This window comes from Muscardinus avellanarius, assembly GCF_963383645.1.
Source record: "Muscardinus avellanarius genome assembly, chromosome: 14".
Classification (NCBI taxonomy): domain Eukaryota; kingdom Metazoa; phylum Chordata; class Mammalia; order Rodentia; family Gliridae; genus Muscardinus; species Muscardinus avellanarius.
This window is the reverse complement of record NC_137800.1, coordinates 22,537,780-22,559,960: the sequence shown is the minus strand read 5'-3', so window position 1 is coordinate 22,559,960 and position 22,181 is coordinate 22,537,780. Positions and strand designations below refer to the sequence as shown.

The 22,181-nt window shown below is 40.8% G+C and overlaps 1 protein-coding gene across 1 annotated transcript; it reads left to right on the top strand.

Moving 5' to 3' along the window:
- Window positions 1-20,146: 20,146 nt before the first annotated feature.
- LOC308273025 (calponin-3-like) lies at window positions 20,147-21,110 on the top strand (the record flags this gene model as incomplete). The annotated part of the gene is made up of 2 exons (XM_080710122.1): window positions 20,147-20,435; window positions 20,539-21,110. The coding sequence occupies 2 exons, from the start codon at window positions 20,147-20,149 to the stop codon at window positions 21,108-21,110; spliced, it is 861 nt and encodes a 286-aa protein (XP_080566248.1).
- Between the last annotated feature and the right edge of the window lie 1,071 nt (window positions 21,111-22,181).

Genomic DNA, 22,181 nt, shown 5'->3' with positions numbered 1-22,181 from the left:
AGAAATAACCTTATTATTATTTATGGATCTTATTATGCCTTACATAGTAGCCTTCTCCCATCATTGTGACAACCAAAAACTAATAGGTCTCCAAAAATGCTAATAGTAGCTGTTTTGCTCCCATTGAAAACCACTAGTTTAGCCGGGCATGGTGGCACACACTTGTAATCCCTGCGCTTGGGAGGCTGAGACAGGAGGATCGCACAGGTTTGAAGCCAGCCTCAGCTACTTAGTGAGGCTCTCAGCAACTTAGTGAGACCCTGTTTCTAAATAAAATATAAAATAGGTCTGGGAGTATAGCTTGTGGGTAGAAAGCCTCTGGGTTTCACCCCCAGTACCACCAAAACAAAAATAACAACAAAAAAAACCCACTAGTTTAGCTGGGTGTGGTGGCCCATACCTGTAATACCAGTACTTGGGAGGCTGAGACTGGAGGATTACAGGTTTAAGGTTCCTTAGCAACTTGGAGAAATCCTGTTTCATATTTTAAAAATAAATAGGGCTGGGGATATAGCTGAGAGGTAAAATGTCTCTAGGTTCAACCTTTAGTATAGGAAAGAAAAAAAGGAAGGAAGGAAGGAAGGAAGGAGGGAAGGAAGGAAGGAAGGAAGGAAGGGAGGGAGGGAAGGAAGGGGTTTAATCATTTTTAGCCAAGAGAAGGAAATTATTTTCTATGTGTTCGAAACAGTGGCACCTACTAATATTTCAGGATTTATGCTTGGAGTTTATAAGTCTTTGTTCTAAATGAAACCAGACTTGAAAGACATCTTTACACAACATCATTATGGGATAGCTATGTCCCCACAAAATTCATATATTGAAGCTCTTAAGTCAGTACCCCAGAGTATGAGTTAATGTGGAAACAGAGCCTTTATGAGTTAAAATGGGTTGGTTAAGGTGAGATATAATCCAAATGCTACTGGTAATATTGCTTCTATTCACTATAAGAAGAGGAGATTAGGGCACAGAAAGCACAGAAGGATGACCTTGTGCAGACACAGTGAGGCGGTGGCCATCTGCAAACCAAGGAGGAAGGTCTCAGAAGAGACCAAACTGCTGGCAGCTTGACCTTGAACGTCTGGCTCCAGAACCGTGAGAAGATGCATTTCTGCTCCACCAGTCTGCAGTACTTTGTTTCGGCATCTCTCCTAGACAAATGCACACTCCTAGGTTCAAGGTGGGAGGTTTCCAGCAGCCCAGACCTCCTGCTCAGGACCATCAAGAGTGAGAAGGAAGACTGAGAAGTAGCACCTCAGTGGATGGAGGGGGATTAGGAGGGCTGAATGGCTTTGTGTTTGAGGACTTCATTGCCTGCTCCTTTAATTTAGCACTGAGCTCAACACTTGGAAAAATAAAGGCAGGTCCTCATAGAGAAGTCACTGTTCACAATAATTTCTGTGTCAAGGGAGCAATTGTGAGTGATTGTTTGCTACCCCCCAATATGTTTATTGAATAGATTAACAAGAATCTAACTCTAAAGACTGATTTTTCATTTCCACATTCTGCACTACCATAGGATCTTTTTGATGCATTAGTCTGGTGTCACTCTGACCCACTAGATTATTATTGCATCCTGCTAATTTTCATCATCATTGCAGATTCATAGCATATCTTTGTTCAAAAACATGAGGCTTGCTTTTTTGCATTCAGCTCTCCAGCAATCTTCACCCCTTCCAGCAGCATTGACATGGCAGCCATGTGGCTGTAGGTAGAAAATCCAGACCAGCCACATCCCTATGGGAGGTCTGGAGAAATGTTGTTGGTGATGGACTTGTCCCCTCCTTACCTTTGAAACAGTATATGAGCAACAATAATGTAGATCCTATGGGAGGTGAGAGAAGAATATACTTGCTCTGTGGCTCTATTTTTTTTACAGGAGCAATTAAATATTTATCAAGCTTTTATTGTTTGCTGGATTCTGCTAAACAATGCAGAAATACCAAGGAAAGACCAGACGACCCTTGGCCCCCACCCCCAAAGTGATCATCTATCTGGAAAGACAACACTGGCACATGCAAAGCCGTTGTGTAGAGAGCAATTAAGTGCTGAACTCTAAGATGCTGATCTAGGTCTACCCTGCCTGAGCAGGTCAGTTCTCAAACTCCAAAAGCCAGCTCATTTATTCCACCAGGAGCACAAGGAGGGTGGGGGGCATGCCCAGGCCTCCTCAGGCTTACTTAGCATCAAGATGACACCTCCTAAAGTAAGTTACACAACAGATGAATGGATTGCAAAATTATGGAAAATACACACAATGGAATTCTACTTAGCTGTAAAGACGAACAAAATCATGTCATTCGCAAGAAGATGGAAAGACCTGGACAAAATTGTTAAGTGAGATCAGCCATGCACTGAAAGAGAAAGGACATATGATTTCCCTAATATGTCCAAACTAGGGAGTATTGGGGATACCAGAGGGACTCCAGATAATGGAGGAGAAACCTCAGAAAAGCTAGAATGGAAGGGTAGGAGAGGAAGAAGGCTGAGGTTGATTAATGGAGGAGCTATATCCAAATATGTGTAAAATATGAATATAGCATGGTTATCCTGGACACTCATTGTTGAGATGAGGAGAAAGGGGAAGGGGGGGGGGGTTGGAGGGCACCAAGTACAGTCTGAATGTGTGCCATCTTCAATATGATACACATAAAAAAAAAGTTACATTACCACTGAGCACAGAGGTGCCAACACTGCTCCTGCCTTACCTCGACATTCCCAACAATATTTGCGTCCGCATGCACAAGGACTTCACTAGTGGGTAATACTGAATGTGGAGAACAAGAGAGTTAGATTTGAGCCAGCACCCACAAGAAAGAACTGCAAATTCTGAGTAGTGACAACTAAACCAGCTTGGGTCCTGGTTCTCCCAGATAAGTCAAATCATATGCTTAAAACTCAGGCCTTCAAGGAATAGCCATGTAGTCCAGGAAAAAGGGAAAGAGAAACTTGCAAAAAAAAAAAAAAAAAAGAAAAAAAAGGAGAAGCTAAAGCCCCAAGAGCCCCATTTCCTCAGAGCCAACAGATTTCACAAGATTGCTTTATTGGTGTAACTGGAGTTTCCTAAGCCTTGCCAGCCTTAGTACACTGATGGGTCCCATAGATTATAATTCAGGTTAAATTGGTTCATATTCCTGCCCTTAGAGAACAAGGTGTGAGTCCCTGCAGAGTTCCTCTTAAGGATTCTTGAGTCCCAGGGAATGGATCCTGCAGGCACAAACGGGCTTCTCATGCTGTTCAGTTTGGTTCCCCTCCCAGACACTGTTGTCTTATCAATGAAATCGGTGCTGGTCCCTGTTTTCCAACAAATCTTACTGCTTCCTGATGTTCCCAGAAATGCAAATGCCAGAAGTCATAAGTCTTCACCACACCAAAGTCATGTCATGTTCCTCAAGGTAAGAGACAGACTGTTCTTTTCTCTTCTCTGGGTCACAACCCCCCCCTTTTTTTTTTCGTATTGGGAATAGAACCCAGGGGCATTCTACCTCCAAGCTACACCCCTAGCCCTATTTTTTATTCTTTTTATTTGAAACAGGGTCTCACTGAATTGCAAAGGGCCTCACTAAGTAGCTGAGGCTCTCTGTGAACTACAATCTTTCTCTCTCAGCCTCCCAATTGCTGGGGTCACAAGCCAAGTGTAATCCACCATGCCTGGCTGTCACACTTTTTCAATTAGTAATAAATAGAGTCCTTCCCATGTCCCTGGGTCTCACAGAGTCCTTCCTGTAGCACCTCTCCTCACCCAGCTCGGAAAGGAGTCCATTAAAAAGGGCTAAGAAGCATGGAATTATATTAGTGGCTGGCACTGGCATAGCACATAATATGTGCCATGCACTGCTCTAAGTAGATTACACGAATTAACTCAAAACACTCCCAAGAGGCCAGCAACTACAAATATCCCCAGTATGAAACTTGAGGACACGAGGTCAAGCAACTTGTCCAAGGTGGGCACCAGCTGCTAGGTGACAGAATTGGGGCCTGACCCCAAGGCTATAAAATCTGCATCCTGAAAGACTATCCCTTGGCAAACATCTATCTGTTCCTTGGCATTCTGTTTTTCCCTCAGGTACCCACACAAAACCCACTCTCCTCCAGCCAAATAACTAAAGAGAACAAACTTCTTGGGCGTACTGGCTTAGACTAGGACCTACACAAGCATCATCCAAAGCTTATTTTCCCCAACATAATTTCAAAACAGTTTTCTCAGGCCCCAGATAGCATGCATTTGGCCATTCAAATTCACTAACAAATTGCTCTAGTTTTTGTTTTGTTTTGTTTTGCAGTACTAGGAATGGAACCCAGGGACATTCTACCTCTGAGCTACACCCCCAGCCCTATTTTTTATTCTTTATTTGGAAACAAGGTCTTACTAAGCTACAGAGGGCCTCACTAAGTAGCTGAAGCTGGCCATGAACCTGCAATCCTCCTGTCTCAGCCTCCCAAGTACTGGGATTACAAGCATGCACCACCACGCCCATGCTAACAAATTACTTTGTATGTCATATTTTTTAGCTGTTCTTTTAGCACAGGGAAGTTACAATGGAAGGACAGAGAAGTCTAGAATAGGAGCCACTGTGCGGACTGTAGGAATGTGACTTTATGCTAGTTAAGCTTCTGTTGCTATGACAAAATACCTGAGGAAGTTAATCTAAAGGAGCAAGAATTTGGGCTTAGGCTTCAGTCCATGGTAACAGTGGATTCATTACTTCAAACCTTTGAGGCAGAAAGAATATCATTGTCAAGAATGCCTGGCAAAGCAGAGCTGCTTGCCAAGAGAGAGGAGAGAGAGAGGAAAGAGGAGAGAGGAGAGAGGAGAGAGGAGAGAGAATGAGAATAAATATGGAATACACCCTTATCCTTTCAGGGCATGCCTGCACTGGCCTACTTCTTCCAACTATGCCCTGCCTCCTGAAGTTTCCACCACCTCCCTAAAGCACCACCCCTGGGGACCAAGTCTTCTGCACATGAGCCTTTGGAGAACATTCCAGATCTAAACTATAACAAGCTGTAAAGTGAGGGCAGAGAGGCAGTGGGGACCAGAGAGGCAATAATAAGGCACAGCAGAAAGGGCAGGGAGGGAGATGACAAAGCAAATACCCCCAACTTACCACAAGACCAGTTACTATGATGCTGTAAGGCAAACCTGATCTCTATAAGTATTACCCCAAATCCTTGGGTATTAATAGAAAATGAGCTTACCTATCTTTACCAGCCCCCAAACACATCTTTCCCTCCCCAAAACAATCCCAACAAATGCTTTAGTGGGAGTTCACAGTTTCATGTGGGATGATTTCTGAGCACCACTTTCAAGTGACTCTCAGGTGCAGCTAATATAATGATAAAATCTCAAGGACTTTCCAGCTAGAGGTGAAGCCTGGGAACAAATTGCTTATCGGAGCAATTCATTCCATGGCAGACACTGCGCAACGACTTCTCTGAAAGCCTGCCATGGAAGAAAAGGGCTGCTGTTTGCACGGAATACCATGGCAACTGATGATTGTATCCCCAAAGCAACATAAAAAAAATCTAATGCATCCATGAAAGATTCACAACACTCTTGAGAACTTGGTAGATGGAGGTGCTTGCTTGTGTCATGGGGCCCAAGAAGCAAAAGCCAGGCAGTAACTCCAGGTGGCACTATTGCAAGGGGAAACAGCTGAAGTTTTTCAGTTGGTAGGGGGAGAGAGAGAGAGGTAAAATGTCCACATAGCAATCAGGACAGTTGAGGAGGTGAGGTCCGGCCTCACAGCAGTAATCCTCTTTCTGTGAGGAGCAGGTCAGCTCTCCACGACCCCTGCTTCCCTCTGTTGATTTTTATACCTATCTGTGCTGTCCTACAGGCTGGGGTGGACACTGAGTTGACCTCGGAAACCATTACATTAGTAGTGGGACTCCTGGGGTGAAATTAGAAAACAGTTTTGTTAGCCAGGCATGGTGACACATGTTTTAATCCCAATACTTGGGAGGGTGAGATAGGAGGATCACAGTTTTGCAGCCCTCCACAACTTATAGAGACCTTATTTCAAAATAAATAAAATAGGTCTGGGAGGGCAGCTCTGAGGTAGGATGTCTCTAGGTTGAATCCCCAGTACAAAAAAAAATAATAATAATAAGATAAAAAACAGCTTTGACTCGGGCATGGTGGCACACATTTGTAATCCCAGCATTTGGGAGGCTGAGACCAGAGCATCGTGGTTCATGGACAGCCTCGGCTACTTAGTGAGGTTCTCTGTAACTTAGTAAGAGCCTGTTTCAAAATAATGAATACAAAATAGGGCAGGGGGTGTAGCTCGGAGGTCGAATGTCTCTGGGTTCCATCCCCAGACTCACAAAAAAAAAAAAAAGAAAAAAGAAAGAAAGGAAGGAAGGAAGGAAGGAAGGAGAGAGAGAGAGAGAGAGAGAGAGAGAGAGAGAGAGAGAGAGAGAGAGAGAAAGAAAGAAAGAAAGAAAGAAAGAAAGAAAACAGCTTTGTTTTCCCATTTGGCTATTAAAATGCACTCCTCATGGCTGTTTGGAAAAAAGTAGGATGGACCACATAGCTCTCCATCACTCTCAAATAACAGAGAATTTTCTGGCAACATTAAGTCATTAAAAATTAGTCTCGGTTCAGTGATGAATATGTCCAGTCTGGTGCAATAACTAAAATTTTAATCTTCAGAAGCTCAGTGATAAAGCACTTGCTTAGCATGTGAGAGGCTCTGGGTTCCATTCCCAGCTCATCTCCAAAAATTCAGTCCTCACTCAAAGGTCAAGCCTTCCCTCTCAACCAAGGCCCACCATGGGGAAGTGGGGCTGGGAGCTTCTTGCTCCGCTCTGGCTGCCCACTTCCATCCCTGTACCCACTAGTCCCCAGAAGCTGAATTCTCCAAAAACCCTCTTCACTTCTCCCAATCTTCTAAGCAAGATATTTTTATAATGTTCATGTGGGTCATGAATTAAGAGTTGAAAACCCTAAGTTATGGACTCAGTTAACCAAGTCATTAAAATATCCATTTCACTTTTTTTTTAATGGGATATCTGCAACCTACAGAGCACTGTGCTAGATACTGAAATAAGAAAAACCCTGGACCATTCTGAAAGTTTCCCCTTAGTTGAACTAGATAAGAAAATATGTTCACAAGTAACTGGACCACAAGACCACATGTATCGAGAGCTGGTCAGGAAAACAGTAAGCACTTCTAGAAACCAGCAAAGGAAACTATCCTTTCCAAAGAGGATTATTGGAGATGACTTTATGAGCAAGTGGGATTTGAATTTCAAAATTAAAGGCTCTGTAATAATAATACTTTAATATGGCATTTTATGTATATGTTACTAGTCACTAGGATAACTTTATGAGATAAGTACTATTACAATTTGTAATTACATAAAAGAAAATTAAAGTCTAGTAATAATAAGTAGCTTGCCAAGTTCACACAGGTGGGAGGGAAGTGAAGTATCAGAGAATTAAATGAATATTGTCTTGTCTGGATTCCTACAGAGAAATTTCCACAATGGGAGGTAGAGGTGGGGAAAAAAATAAACTGGAGAGCAGACCTGGAGGCAAGAGAGGTAGAGGGTGTCACAGAGTAAACTAATGTGACATCCCACTTGACCAGAGATAATCTCATAGAGTTGGAAGAGGCAGTGAGGAGTCAATGACCTCCAGATCTGAGTAGCCATTAAGAACCATTCTCAGAGCTGGGCATGGTTGCACACATCTATCAGAACTTGGGAGCCTGAAAGAGGAAAATCAGAGGCTGGAGGCCATCCTCAGCAACTTAGTGAGACCCTATTTCAAAATGAGAAATAAAAAAAGGGCTGGCTATGTAGTTCAGAGATAGAATGCCCCTGGGTTCAATCCCCAGTACCACAAAACAAAACAAAAACAAAACAAAAACAAAAAACAACCATTCATTGAGAAGCATACCTGGAAGATACTGACCCCCTCTGTTAACATCTCCCCTGGTGCTAACCACATGACATGACTTCTTTCAGCTCAGGCTGTCTTTATTTTACCTCTTTATTTCTTTATTAAGCTGGCTGTACAGCTTCCATATGAGGACGGTCTACGTCTATGCAGTCCTGTATTCCAGATGTCTGGGTAGATCTCCTTTACCACAACCCGGATGGACAAAAATGTATATCAAAAGTCTCCAGCAAGCCCGGTGTGGTGGCACACACTTGTAATCACAGCTTCAGGAGGCTTAGACAGGAGGATCACTGTTCGCAGACAGCCTCAGCTATTTGGTAAGATCCTTTGCAACTCAGTGAGACCCTGTTTCAAATAAAGAATAAAAAGTAGGGTTGGGGTGTAGCTTGGAGGTAGAATAGCCCTGGGTTCTATCCCCAGTACTGAAAAAAAAATGTCTCCAGCAACAAAGGCTGCTTTAGTTTCATCTTTTGGCAAGTTGGATGGGAGAGAGGTAGAAAGGGAGAGCCATTTGAGGGAAAAGGAAAAGTAGTCAATCTTAGGGAATAAAATACTGAGATGACCTGGAGGGTAGAGCTGTCAAAATGGGAGAAAAAGTAATTTATCTACTCAGAGAAAGATAACTGCTTATGATTTTCAGTAGGTAGGGAGTGTGATATAAATTATCATTAGCCACAAGGATGCCCTTTTGTTTAAAAGAAAATAGCATATTGTCTGCTATGTTCAATGACTTATAGAGTAATACCCTCCTAGAATGATAAAGATTCGTGGTTTTTCCAGTTCTAAGTACTACTTCTTCACCTCTCCTGTGTGATCATATCTCCCCCTATTATCTAATTCCATGTTCCTTTAATCCTCATAGTCAAAGACTTTACAAATTTATGTGTCAAATAATTTTCCTATTCACCTGACTAGACTCTAAGCTCCTGTCTTTTTTTTCTAAATGAAACAAAAAAAACACATGTGCAGCCACTAATAGCTGAAGAAAGAATGAGTAGAACTTCAAAACTGTGAGTGACCAGGTTGTTGCTGGGTCAGGCTCTATCATTTTAATTTCTGTAGGATTTGCTGTAACTTTTCCTGTGAGTTGAGTGCTATGTTTTAGATATGGAATCCCTAGAATCACTCTTGTGTTGGTAGTGCAGAAATGTTCAGAGGTAAAAGGACTGAATAAGAGCTATAACCATGTCAGTGGGTAAATCCACTGATGGATTAATAATTCGAGGATATGGCCACTGTGGGAATGGCCTTGGCACTATTTCTATCCCTGCTCCCTTCCTCTCTCTCTCTCTCTATTTCCCAGTCCTCATGAGCTGAACATCTTTCCTCCAGCATACCCTGACACTATGCTCTGTCTTGGAGCCGGCCAGCCATGGACTGAGCCCTTGAAGCCATACGCCAAATAAACCTTTCCTCCTCTAAGTCGTTTTTGTCAGGTGTCTTGGTCACAGTGATGAAAAAGGTAACATAGTGACATAGTGACATTCGAAAAGCATCAGATATGGAAAAAATTATATTTTCCATATGCTTTTCACCATTTCTCAGAATAAGAATGTTCTTGATTTTGTACTCTCATGTATTCTTTTAATGTAGTTTAATTTAGTTTTTTTTTTAATATAGAAACTTAGCCAGGTGTGGTGACGCATGCTTGTAATCCCAGCATTCAGGAGGCTGAGACAGGAAGATTGTGGTTCGTGGCCAGCCTCAGCTACTTAGTGAGGCCCTCTGCAACTCAGTGAGACTCTGTTTCAAGATAAAGAATAAAAAAAAAATAGGGCTGGGGGATATAGCTTGGAGGTAGAATCTCCCTGGGTTCAATCCCCAGTACCACAAAAAATTTAATAAAATAAAATAAAATATAGAAACTTAAAAAATACTTGCTTTTTATTACACACACACACACACACACACACACACACACACAATGCAACTCTAGGAGATCCATAACAACCATGCTCTTAGGTTCCACAGTAAAAACTTGTGTTCAATTTTGTTTTACCCAAAAGTTTCATACTTTTCTTCTTATAATAGCTATTATCATCCTGTAGACACAGCAGGAAGCCTCGTTACAGATGAAAATAGTGACATGCAACAGCTGAACTCTCTGACTAGATTGTTAAAATAAAGTCTCTTTGGCTGACAGGAAGAAAAATAATGAATAATATAAAACTGTAAGTGTATTAGACATCTAAAAATGCATTTTCCAAATATAAGGTGTTGATGTGAATTTTTAAATGCTTGCGTTATATTTTAATTCTCTTGAATTATTTAGTTATAATTCAATTTCTTATTTTAGGGATCAAATTCAGGGCCACTCTTCCACTGAGCCACATTCTTAGCCCTTTTTAAAATTTTGTTTTGAGACAGGGTCAGGCTAGCTTCGAACTTGCAAACCTCCTGCTTCTGCTCCTCAGGTTACTGGGATTACAAACATGTGCCACCTTTTGTCTCATTTTATGCTATTTCCTACAGAAATATACCTTAGCTTTCCAGAAATTCTCTAGAATTTTTTTAATGAATATTCTAAATGTACCTGAGCTACATGTTCTTGCTTTTTATCTGGCTCCTATAAATAGGTATGGCCCACTCACTGAAGTGCACAGAGATGCAATAGTGTGCCAGGAAAGTACAACTACAAAATTAAATTTTTCTCAGAAACTGCATAGGAGCCCTCCGGTGGCTAATTTAATCTAGTGAATTTTCCCTAAGCTAAGCAAAAAACAAATACAAGAAACAGCTTCACTGCAGCCATGACAATGTGCTTTGTGTCTAAGACCCCGGGGATTAAGTAGCCCTATGACAAATAAATATCTCCTTAGAAAGAGAAAATAATGCCTGAGGATGGGAGGAGCAGAGTTTGCCTCTTTACTTTGCAGATGGCATCCAAAGCCATTTTCATTAATTTCATGATGGTAGTTTACCAAACAGAATGACCTGGAATTCAGGAGCTATGCTACTAGTGGGAAAAGTGATATGCCTTTAAAAAAAAAAAAAAAAAACTACCTATTTCCACAGCTCTAATTTCCCAAAATATTAAATGAAAAAATAATCTTCCATTTATCTGTAAATAGTTTATCAGGCAAGTACTTTCAGCTTATCCAAAATACAGCTCAAGGCCGGGCGTGGTGGCGCACGCTTGTAATCCCCGCGCTTGGGAGGCAGAGACAGGAGGATCGCGCAGGTTCGAAGCCAGCCACACACGCTGGCTTAGGAGACCCTGTTTCCAAATAAAAATATAAAATAGGTCTGGGAGTGTAGCCCGGAGGTAGAAGGGCTTCCAGGAACCCCAGTACCACCAAAAAAAAAAAAAACAAACAAAAAACAAAAACAAACAAACAAAAAAAATATAGCTCAAAGAAAAAAGCAAGAACAGAAAAAAGTACTGTTTTAAAAGTGGCTTATTTAATTGATGGTCGCACCTTGCAACCAGAGAAGGTTTCTTATAGCTTTCCTGGTGAGGAGGAATTGAGGATCTGTGCATACACCTGCAGGATAACCCGTTTCTCACCTAATTGTCCACACATCTCTCTCTCTCTCTCTCTCTCTCTCTCTCTCTCTCTCTCTCTCTCTCTCTCTACTGAGGGTGGAACCCAAGGACTTTTCTACCTCCAGGCTATACTCCCAGACCTATTTTATACTTGATTTGGAAACAGGGTCTCACTAAGTTGCTGAGAGCATCACTAAGTAGCTGAGGCTGGCTGTGAACCTGTGGATCTATTCCCAGTTTTCTAAGGAATCTACTGGGTATCTTACAAAAGGGGTTGAAATCAGAGAACTACAGTAACATATGCATACCCATGTTCATAGTAGCACAATTTAAAATAGCCAAAATATGGAACCAACCTAGGTCTCCATTAACAGATGAATGGATTTCAAAATTATGGTAAATACACACAATGGAATTCTACTCAGCAATTAAGAACAAAATCATGTCATTTGCAAGAAGATAGAAAGACCTGGAGAACATAATGTTAAGTGAGATCAGCCAAGCACAGAAAGAGAAGGGACATATGTTTTCTCTAATATGCCCAAACTAGGGACTATCAGGAATACCAGAGGGATTCCAGATAATGGAGGTGAAACCTCAGCAAAGTAGAATGGAAGGGTAGGAGAGGCCAAAGGCTGAGGTTGATTAATGGAGGAGCTACATTCGAATATGTATATAGCTGTGAATGTAGCATGGTTAACCTGAACACTCATTGTTGGCAGCGTAAAAGGGGAAGCGGGCGGGGGGACACCAAGCATTGTGTATGCCATTTTCAATATGATCCCCATAAAAATCAAAAAAGAAAAGTATACTTTCATGTACTGCTTCTAAGTGACAAAGCATTTTCATTCTTTTTCCCCCAAACATCTTTATTTTCTAGTTTGGAAAACTACATTTTAAAAAATATATATATATGACTGATTTGTCAAGACTTCTGAGCAGAGAAATGGCACTAATTTGACAACTCAAGTTTGACAATCCCTTGGTTAAATACATTTTTCCCCTTTTTTTGGGGGGGGTGGGTACTGGGGATTGAACCCAGAAGCATTCTACTCCCGAGCCCTTTTTACTTTTTATTTTGAAACAGATTCTTGCTAGGTTGCTGAGAGTCTAACTAAAGTTGCTGAGGTTGGTCCTGAACCTTTGATTCTCCTGTCTCAGTCTCCCAAGTACTGGGATCACAGGTGTGCACCACCAAACCTGGCTCAATTCGTTTTTTAAAATCTGATCTTTCAATTGTAACTCATTCTATCTTACAGAATAAAGTGTTTCTTTATTCCAGAATTATAAATAAAAACCAATTAAATACTGAAACTGTGTTAGAATTTTGTCATTCTATGTGGGGGTGAGAGTAGGGTTTACTGGGGTTGAATCCAGGGGCATTCTACCTCCCAGCTATACCCCTACCCCTTCTTTTAGTTTTTGTCTTGAAACAGGGTCTTCCTAAGTCTCTGAGAGTCTTACTAAGTTGCTGAAACTGATCTCAAACTTGTGATCATCCTGTCTCAGCCTTCCAAGTATTGGGATTATACGTGTGTGCCTGGTTAATTTTGTCTTTTGAGAATAGGTTATTTCCAACTAGTAGTGTCCTTAACTCATGCTAGTAAAAAAATTAAATGTGTGTTGTTTTCATTTGTTTACTTATCTTACATCTTTGTTTTATTTTTATTTTTCCAACTTCATTGAGTTGTAATTGACAAAAATTGTATATATTTGAGGTGTTCTATTTGACATTTTAATCTAGATATACCTTGTTAAATAATCATCATAACTGAACACTAAAATATTTCCTCTTAGCAAATTCTAAGTATATATCACAATTTGTGACTATAGTCACATTACTGCACACAGTTTAAATTTGTTCCAATTTCAAACTGCATTATTTACAAAGCAAATTGGCAATACATATCAGGACACTATGTTTTCTTTCTGTCTTTGATTTCAGTGATTCTGAGAACCCAAACTAAAGCAAATATTCCAAAATCTTATTTTTTTCTACTAGAGATTGAACCCAGAGGCATTTTACCTCTGAGCTATAACCTCAGGCCATTTTATTCTTTTACTTTGAAGCAAGGTCTTACTAAGTAATGGATGGCCTCATGAGGTTGTTGAGACTATCTTTGAACCTTTGATCCTCCTATCTCAGCTTCCCAAGTACTGAGATTATAGGCATGCTCCATCATGCCCAGCTATCTTAATGCATAAAGACGAAAGCCACAGAGTTATGTATAGTAACAAACAATTAGTGAAAACTTATCACTAAGAGAGTAATTGCATCATCAAAACATCTGCTTAATCGTATAGTTGCAAGTAGTCACTGAAGTATTACAACAGTATCTATTTATTGTTAAGTATTTTTTTAAGCCAGGTACAAAATTTTATGTGTAACACTATCTCAAGTATGTAAAAAACATAAGAAACATTTAGAAAAATAACAAATATACCAAATAATAGCTGTGGTTGTTGCTTCCGGGTGGGAACCATGGTAATTAATTTCCTTAACTTTATTTTTCTGTACTATTTAAATTTTCTAAAATCAGTGTATAACAGTATATTAGGAAGGTTAAAAAAACACTTGGAGGAGGTGAAGGACCTTGAAAGACAGCTATTACTCAGCAGTAATATCTACTTGGATCCTTCCAGGACAAACTGCTCCCTGTGCTCCCAGCTTGGCGACTTTCCCAGTTCTTAATCTTGGCTGTTGCTTTTGATGGTTCCTATTTCATCAACTAGTAAATTTCTTGTATTAACTGAGCTTGTTCCCCACAACACTGCCCTTTGTTGCTGTGTCATTTGTTATTTCCTGGTAATAATTCTACTCACTGGGAATTTTAGGTTTGGACAACTGAGTCATATTCAAAGAGTCAAATGAGTAGAGCAGTTCTTTTAAGGAAGACTGATCTAGAGCAATGTGTCTGAAAGATTAGAGTGTTATAAAGACATATCATTCTTATTTCTCTGTAATGTGAGTAGCAGGAACACTGACTACTAAATTTTCAGATCTCTTTGGTACATTGTAATTTCCCAGAATAGCAACTGCATTATCTTGGTCTTCCTGGTGCCCAGCATAGTTCTTATATATAATTGGCACTTAATAAGTATTTTGTACAGATGACAGAGTGGATGGAAGGATGAGCAAGTAACCATTTAATATTGGTTGTTATTTACTAAAGGAAGTCAGCCAGTTGACATTTACTGAGTACTGTTATATGCCAGTTTGTGCTTAGAGCTAGATTACAAGAAATTATGGTTTAAAAAAAATAAATGGGTGAATCAGCTCTACTTTTCACCAATAAAAATATGAAGACTAAGAAACATTTAGAGCCTTAATGTGTTTGGGCCAAGCATGGTTGTTCACACCGGTAATCTCTATATTTGGGAGGCTAAGACAGGAGGATCACAGGCTTGAGGCTAATCTCAGCAATTTAACAAGGCTCTCAGTAACTTAGTGAAGCAATGTTTCAAAATAAAAATAAAATCAGGCCGGGGTGCAGCTCAAAAATAGAAGGCCCCTGGGTTCAATCCCCAGTACAAAAAAGAAAATAAAAATTTTGGCTCATCTAGCTAGTGCTAACTAAAGGCTACATGGTCCCTGTGTTATTGACCTACATTATTTGAACTTGAGCAGAACAGTTTGGTTACTATTTAATTGAATATTTTCTCTGGTCAAGGAGTAACAATAAGGTCAAAGTCTGAATGGTGTCAAGGTGTTACTGGCAGCCTAGCTCAGGGACTTTGCCTAGATGGTGACTGGCTGGATTCAGTGGCCAGTACACATCATTTGATGTAAACAATTGAGCCATGTGTGATGGTGCAAGCTCGTAATCTTAGTACTTGGGAGGCTGAGACAGGAGAATCACAGTTTCAAAGCTAGCCTCAGGAACTTAGTGAGACCCTGTTTCCAAAGAAAATATAAAATAGGTCTGGGGGTGTGGCTCAGAGGTAGAAGACCCCTGGGTTCCATTCTCAGTACGAGAGAGAGAGAGAGAGAGAGAGAGAGAGAGAGAGAGAGAAGAGAGAAACAAGCAAGTAATACAGGAAAAATAAATTTTATGCAGTTTGATCAAACTGAGGACGGACAATTAAGCAATTGCTTTTCCTGCTCCCATAGAGGCAGTTAGAATTTATAGAAACAAAAGCCAAGTGATGTACAGATGTAGATTTGGCTAGTATTAATCAGAAAACATGTTGGTATCAGCTTCCTTGGTGTCTGTCCTCAGCTGGAGGAAATAAAAGTAGTTATCAGCCGGGCGTGTTGGTGCACGCTTGTAATCCCCGCACTTGAGAGGCGGAGACAGGAGGATTGCACAGGTTCAAAGCCAGCCTTGCCAGCTTAGGAGACCCTATTTCCAAATAAAAATATAAAAAATAGGTGTCTGGGAGTGGAGCCTGGAGGTAGAAGGGTTTCCAGGAACCCCCGTACCACCCCCCCAAAAAAAAAACATAAAAAAAGCAGTGATCAGAAAATTTTATTCTCAGTATGAGGAAGTTTAGAAGTTACAACAATCTGAAGCTTTTAATTTCAGAGGGGCTGTTTCAAAAGGTTAATATTATAGCTTGTTCTTAGCCCCTTAGTGTAGTAACTACCTGGGATTAGTATGCTTGAAGCATCTGACTTTTTATTGTTGAAGGGGGTGTGTTGGGGATTGAACCTGGGGCATTTTACTTCTGAGCTACATCCCCAGCCCTAATTTATTTAATTTTATTTGGGGGGGGGGCGAATAGGGTCTCCAAGGATGCTGAGAGCCTAGCCAAATTGCTGAGGCTGGCTTTGAACCTGTGATCCTCCTGTCTCAGCCTCCCAAGTACTGGGATTACAAGTATACACCATCAGCCCTTGCATTCTGCTGACTTTTAATATGGAAATTTAGACAAAAGTATACCCCTCCCAACTCTTCCTTTTCTCTGGACTTAATATAATCATCTGTATCCCCCTAACTGGATCTCCCATTATCAACATCCCCTACATAGAGTTCTATTTTGTAGAATAGGTTGGGTATCTAATGCCCTGAGGCCATCTCAAAGTTGATATTATCCTCCTAGGGTAGTCAATGACTTTAGTCTCAGGGACTCATCTCATTCTTGATTGCCAGGATGAAAGATTTCCTCCATTTTCGGCCTTATGAATTGGATTGTCTAAGCCTGCAATTCCATCACACACGCGGCACTGCAGGTGGTCATCTTGCCTGGAATAAATTTCAAAGATGAGAATCTGGCTACACTCCAAGATCTGGAATCCTAAGTGGTACCCTGCCTTGTTTTTAATTTTCAACAGTTCTCATTACAGATGCAGAAAGAAGTGCTTATTTAAGATGATGCTACATGCGACACCTATGGTCTTGAAAGTACACAAAAGATCGGAAAGACTACTCCTTTTTAAAAGTTTCTCTTTGATCAGAGCTTAAAACAAGCAGGATGCTAGAATCAGTTACTCTTTTAAAGACTACATGAGAATAAGTCTCTCTTCCATTTTCTGTCTTTTATTAACCTGTGTTTCATTACATCCTACCACCTACTTGTAATTCCAGTAACTTTTAGATCCAAAAGATTATATATATATATATATATATATATATATATATATATATATATATTTCATACTTTTCATTGTTGCAGTATATTTTTAAAATTTACATTGTGTGGTTAAAATCCTTTTATTCTTGGCATTATATTTGGTTTGAGAGCCTGGAACTGTCATCTTATCATTTCATGTTTTGTTTTTTTGTCACTCTATAGTTTTGGTAGCCAATGGCAGAATTGTCATTCATTGGACATCTACAGAGCCACATACTATGTATCTTTTTCATACATATTTTTTTCTGGTCTGGGGATGGAACCCAGGGGCATTTGACTTCCGAGCTACACCCCCTGCCCTGTTTTTTTTTTTTTTTCTCTTTATTTTGAAACAGGGTCTCACTGAGTCGGTAAGGGCCTCACTAAGTAGCTGAGGCTGTCTGAGAACCACAATCCTCCAGTCTCAGCCTCCCGAATGCTGGGATTACAAGCGTGTGTAATGACACCTGGCATCTTTTTCATACATATTTCTATAAAAATATTTTAAATATATTATATGTATTTTTGGGGTGTGGTAGTGGTACTAGAGATTAAAATCAGGGACACTCTACACTGAGCTACATCCCCAGGTATGTGTGTGTGTGTGTATGTATATATGTATATGAAAAATGTGCACCATAATTAATCATGAAGGAAGTGCAAATTAAAACCACAAGGAAATATCACTTCATACCTGTTAGAATGGATAGTACCAAAGAAAAATGATAAATTTTGTGAGGATGTGGGGAAAAGGGAACCTTTGCACACTTTTGGTGGGAACGCAAATTAGAACAACCAATTTGGAAAAAAGTCTGTAAGCCTTTACAGGCCAAGGATGCCAAAGATTTCCAGTAAAGACAGATTCTCCTTCAGAGTCCCCACAGGAACTGCCCTTCAGACACCTTGGTTTTAACTTTGCAGCCTCTCTAACTGTGACGGAGTAAATTTCCATTGTTCCAAGACCCTCATTAGTGGTAATTTGACATGGCAGCTTTAGGAGGCTAATACAGCGGTAAATATATGAACCAGTGAAAACTAGTAGAGCAAAGCAGACGAAGCAGAAACCCAAGTGTTTTCAAGGAGAAGCCTAGGGGCAGGCTAATTGATATAAAAAAAACCTCGCCAAGGCTCACCTCATCAAGGGGATGAGGTGAAAAGAGAACTGTTAGAAGTGTCAGAAGCAGTCAGGCTTCTAGATTTCTTCAGCTGGCAAAGTTGGGACAAAATTCTCTATGCTCTGTCCCAACTGGAACCTGGGAATTGATTTCTTAGGAGACATCGAAGGAGGAGGACTATGGATTCAGGGACAGCAGACCCAGCTAAAGGCACAGGTGCCATAATGGAACAGTGATGTAAGTGAAAGTCTAAGTGAGGGTCGATTTTATGTGTCCACTTGCCAGGATCACGGGATGTCCAAACAGCCGACTCAAAAATGTTACTTTTGAGTGTGTCTGGAGGGTACCCAATAGGGCAGACTGTCTTCATCAATGTGGGGGGCACTATGCAACCCATAAAACAAAAAGAAGGAAGGGAAGGTTCACTCTCTCTCTGCAGGATTGTAGTAGGGTGATAATCTCACCCAGAAATAAATTGTTACAGGGCACTTGTCTCTCCTCAATTCTTGCTTTTTCCAGAAGAAAGAGTTCAAACAGGAAGCACAAATAGGGGAGCATATGAGGTTTATTTAGGGAAACAGAGGCTTAGTTTGAGAGAGCCATAATAAAGGGGTTACATTCTGGAGAAAGGATCCAGAAAGGGGCACTTCTCAGAGTGGAAAGTGGCATGGAACTAAGAAGTGTATTCTAGAGAAAAGCTCTGGAATGAGCTGCTTTCTAGAGTAGAAATATGGTATTGCACCTTCCTCCTGGTGAGCTTTATTCATTCTGGAACCTTTTCTCCGTCCTGCACATGCATTTGGGGAGGTCGCCATTTCTTTTCAGGCTATAGCTATAGCTATAGCACCATTTTTGCCACATTGGAAACTTCCTCCTGGTGTGTAAGTGAAACCCTAGGGGAGTGGGTCACGCATGTAGTAAGCTTAGCCTTGTGATATTCCTACAGTTCTCTAACTGTGCTCTCTACCCACAGCTTTGCAGGAAGTTTCACATTTCCATTCATAAGGGGCCGATTAACTTTTTCCACTGAGGTGCATCCCCAATTTGCCCTGACTTACTCATTTTTATCTAGGGGCCTAAAAAGGACCATCCATTTCTCCCTGCTTTCTGTGATTCTAGCTCACAGACCCTCAGACTAAGATAGGAATCTCCTCTGTCAGTTTCCCGGCAACTCCGTTGCAATCGGCATCCAAACTGCTCTCCTGGGTCTCTAACTGGCAGACAAAGTTTATGAGACTTTTCATTTACCCACAGTCATGTGAACTGACTATAGACAGATAAAAAGAGAACCAATCCTATTGGTTCTGTTTCTCTGGAGAACCCTATGTAATGTATGTATTAAAATTATTAGATTCTCAGCCTCCTCCTCCATTGACCTCCAAGGAAGCAGTATATTCTTAAAGCAAGTAATTAGAAGATTATTTCTAGAGGAAATAGGCCCTTCTCCCCTCATATGTAGCATTTTCTCATACTTGTGCATTCTCTCCTAAATCCACTGTTTAAAAGAGATGGGGGTTGGGGTAAGAGGAAATTATTAAATATGTAATACCTGAACAATTCCAAAAACTAAAGAATATGTGTTTCAAGGCTGAAAACAGCCAAGCTAGGGTAAACTTAATAAAAATTCTCAATAAACACTGAGAATTAGAAGAAACCCTAACACTGCTTGAGATAAAACAGAAACAAAAGCAGATTACACATAAAGAAATTAGTCACCCTTAAATGAAAATAAATCACAACAGCATAGGTTTCTGTGGAGCTGTATGTTAGATAGTAACTGACATGAGCGATTTAAGGGGGGGTAAGTGCCTGTTGCAATGTTCACCCAAAACTACTGGAAGATATGTTACACAAAATGAGAATGTAAGTCAGGAAAAAGAAAGATACTCAGGGTATAGAAAATCCATCTCGGCCGCGGGCTCCATCCCCAGCCTCCGGCCTCCGGCCTCCAGCCTCCAGCCGCCGCGCCGAGGAGCGAGCTCCGATCATCCCCCGCGCCGCCACTGCTGGGGCCAGAAGCGGGCCAGTTGAGCGCCAGAGGTTCCGGGACGAGCGCAGCCCCTTCCCGCCACCCGAACCACCATGACCCACTTCAACAAGGGCCCATCCTACCGGCTGTCGGCCGAGGTCAAGAACAAGATTTTTTCCAAGTATGACCACCAGGCAGAGGAAGATCTTCGCAATTGGATAGAAGAGGTGACAGGCGTGAGCATTGGCACTAACTTCCAGCGGGGCCTCAAGGATGGCATCATCCTCTGCGAACTCATAAACAAGCTACAGCCAGGCTCTGTGAAGAAGGTCAATGAGTCCTCATTAAACTGGCTTCAGTTGGAGAATATTGGCAACTTCATTAAAGCTATTCAGATTTATGGTATGAAGCCTCATGACATATTTGAAGCAAATGATCTTTTTGAGAATGGGAACATGACCCAGGTTCAGACTACTAGGTTCAGACTGCTAGGTGGCCCTAGCAGGTCTGGCTAAAACATCCATTGACATTGGAGTTAAGTATGCAGAAAAACAAACAAGACGTTTTGATGAAGGAAAACTAAAGACTGGCCAAAGTGTAATTGGTTTGCAGATGGGAACCAACAAATGTGCCAGCCAGGCAGGTATGACAGCCTATGGGACTAGGAAGCATCTTTATGATCCCAAAATGCAAACCGACAAGCCTTTTGACCAGACCACGATAAGTCTGCAGATGGGCACCAACAAAGGAGCCAGCCAGGCGGGGATGTTAGCACCAGGTACCAGAAAAGACATCTATGATCAGAAGCTGACATTACAGCCCGTGGACAACTCAACAATTTCTCTACAAATGGGAACCAACAAAGTTGCTTCCCAGAAGGGCATGAGTGTATATGGGCTTGGGCAGCAAGTGTATGACCCCAAATACTGTGCTGCTCCTCCGACAGAACCTGTCATTCATAACGAAAGCCAAGACACAGGAACAAATGGGTCGGAGATCAGTGATAGTGATTACCAGGCAGAATATCCCGATGAGTACCATGGCGAGTACCAGGATGACTACCCCAGAGATTACTAGTATGGTGACCAAGGCATTGATTATTAGGTGCACACGGAGGAGCTCAGTGTTTAGTTCATTGTTTTTATTCAGTGAGAACCAAGCTAGCCTTGAGTGATTTTTATCTTGTCTTCCTAAAACACTATTATGCTTATTGTACCTAAAAATTAAAAAAAAAAACTTGCCTTACATACATTCCTTTTTCTGCCTCTTCCCTAAATAGTTGCCTTTTAGTGCTGTAACAGTTAAATCCTACAGCATAACCAGTAACTTGCATATGAAATAAAAAGGAACACTGTGAAAGTACTCTTGTACAGCCAGTTGTTTTATTAAAGATCTATGCATTTTTACAATCTTTACACTTTGGTATTTTCAAACAACAGGATTTTTTTTTTTTTACAGTTTAGTGTATCTGGATTCTACATGGAAGACTACACTCCTGCTTATTGCTAAATATGGTCTTTGCCAACTAAATCTAAGATGCAGCATTTTAGAAATTTACATATTGATGTTTCTACAGTATTTTTTGCTAATTTTTAAATAAAGTAATGATCAGTATGCATTTGTGATTGATTATATGTGTATTTATTCTCTTAAAGCTGACAAGATCTTTTCAGAGTGTTTTTTTTTTTTTTTCCTAAAGGAGCATGTATAAAAATGGCCTGCAGACATTTAGGTCTGGGTGGTGCAATAGCAAAATCTTTGTTTGTGCCAATGTATCAATGTAGAGTTGCCATGTTTTCTTCAACTTTATTTATTGCTGCATTTCTCAGCATAAACTTATCCCATTGTACTTTTTATAAATAAATATTTTTGAACATTAAAAAAACAAAGAAAATCCATCTCAGGAATGAGGTGTATCTTGCCCATAATTGCAGCGCTGGGGTAGCACCTCTCAACCTTTGATGGTGTAGGAATCCCGGGAAGTTCTTGTTAATGCAGATTCTGATTCGATTCATCTGGGTAGGAATCTGCCTTTTCAACAACCTCCCTCAAGATGCTGATGACTCGGGTTCCACACTTGGCAGAGCCAGGATTTAGAAGACAGATTGTACTAAGAAAGCAGAGGAGAGAACGAGAGAAAGGGACAAT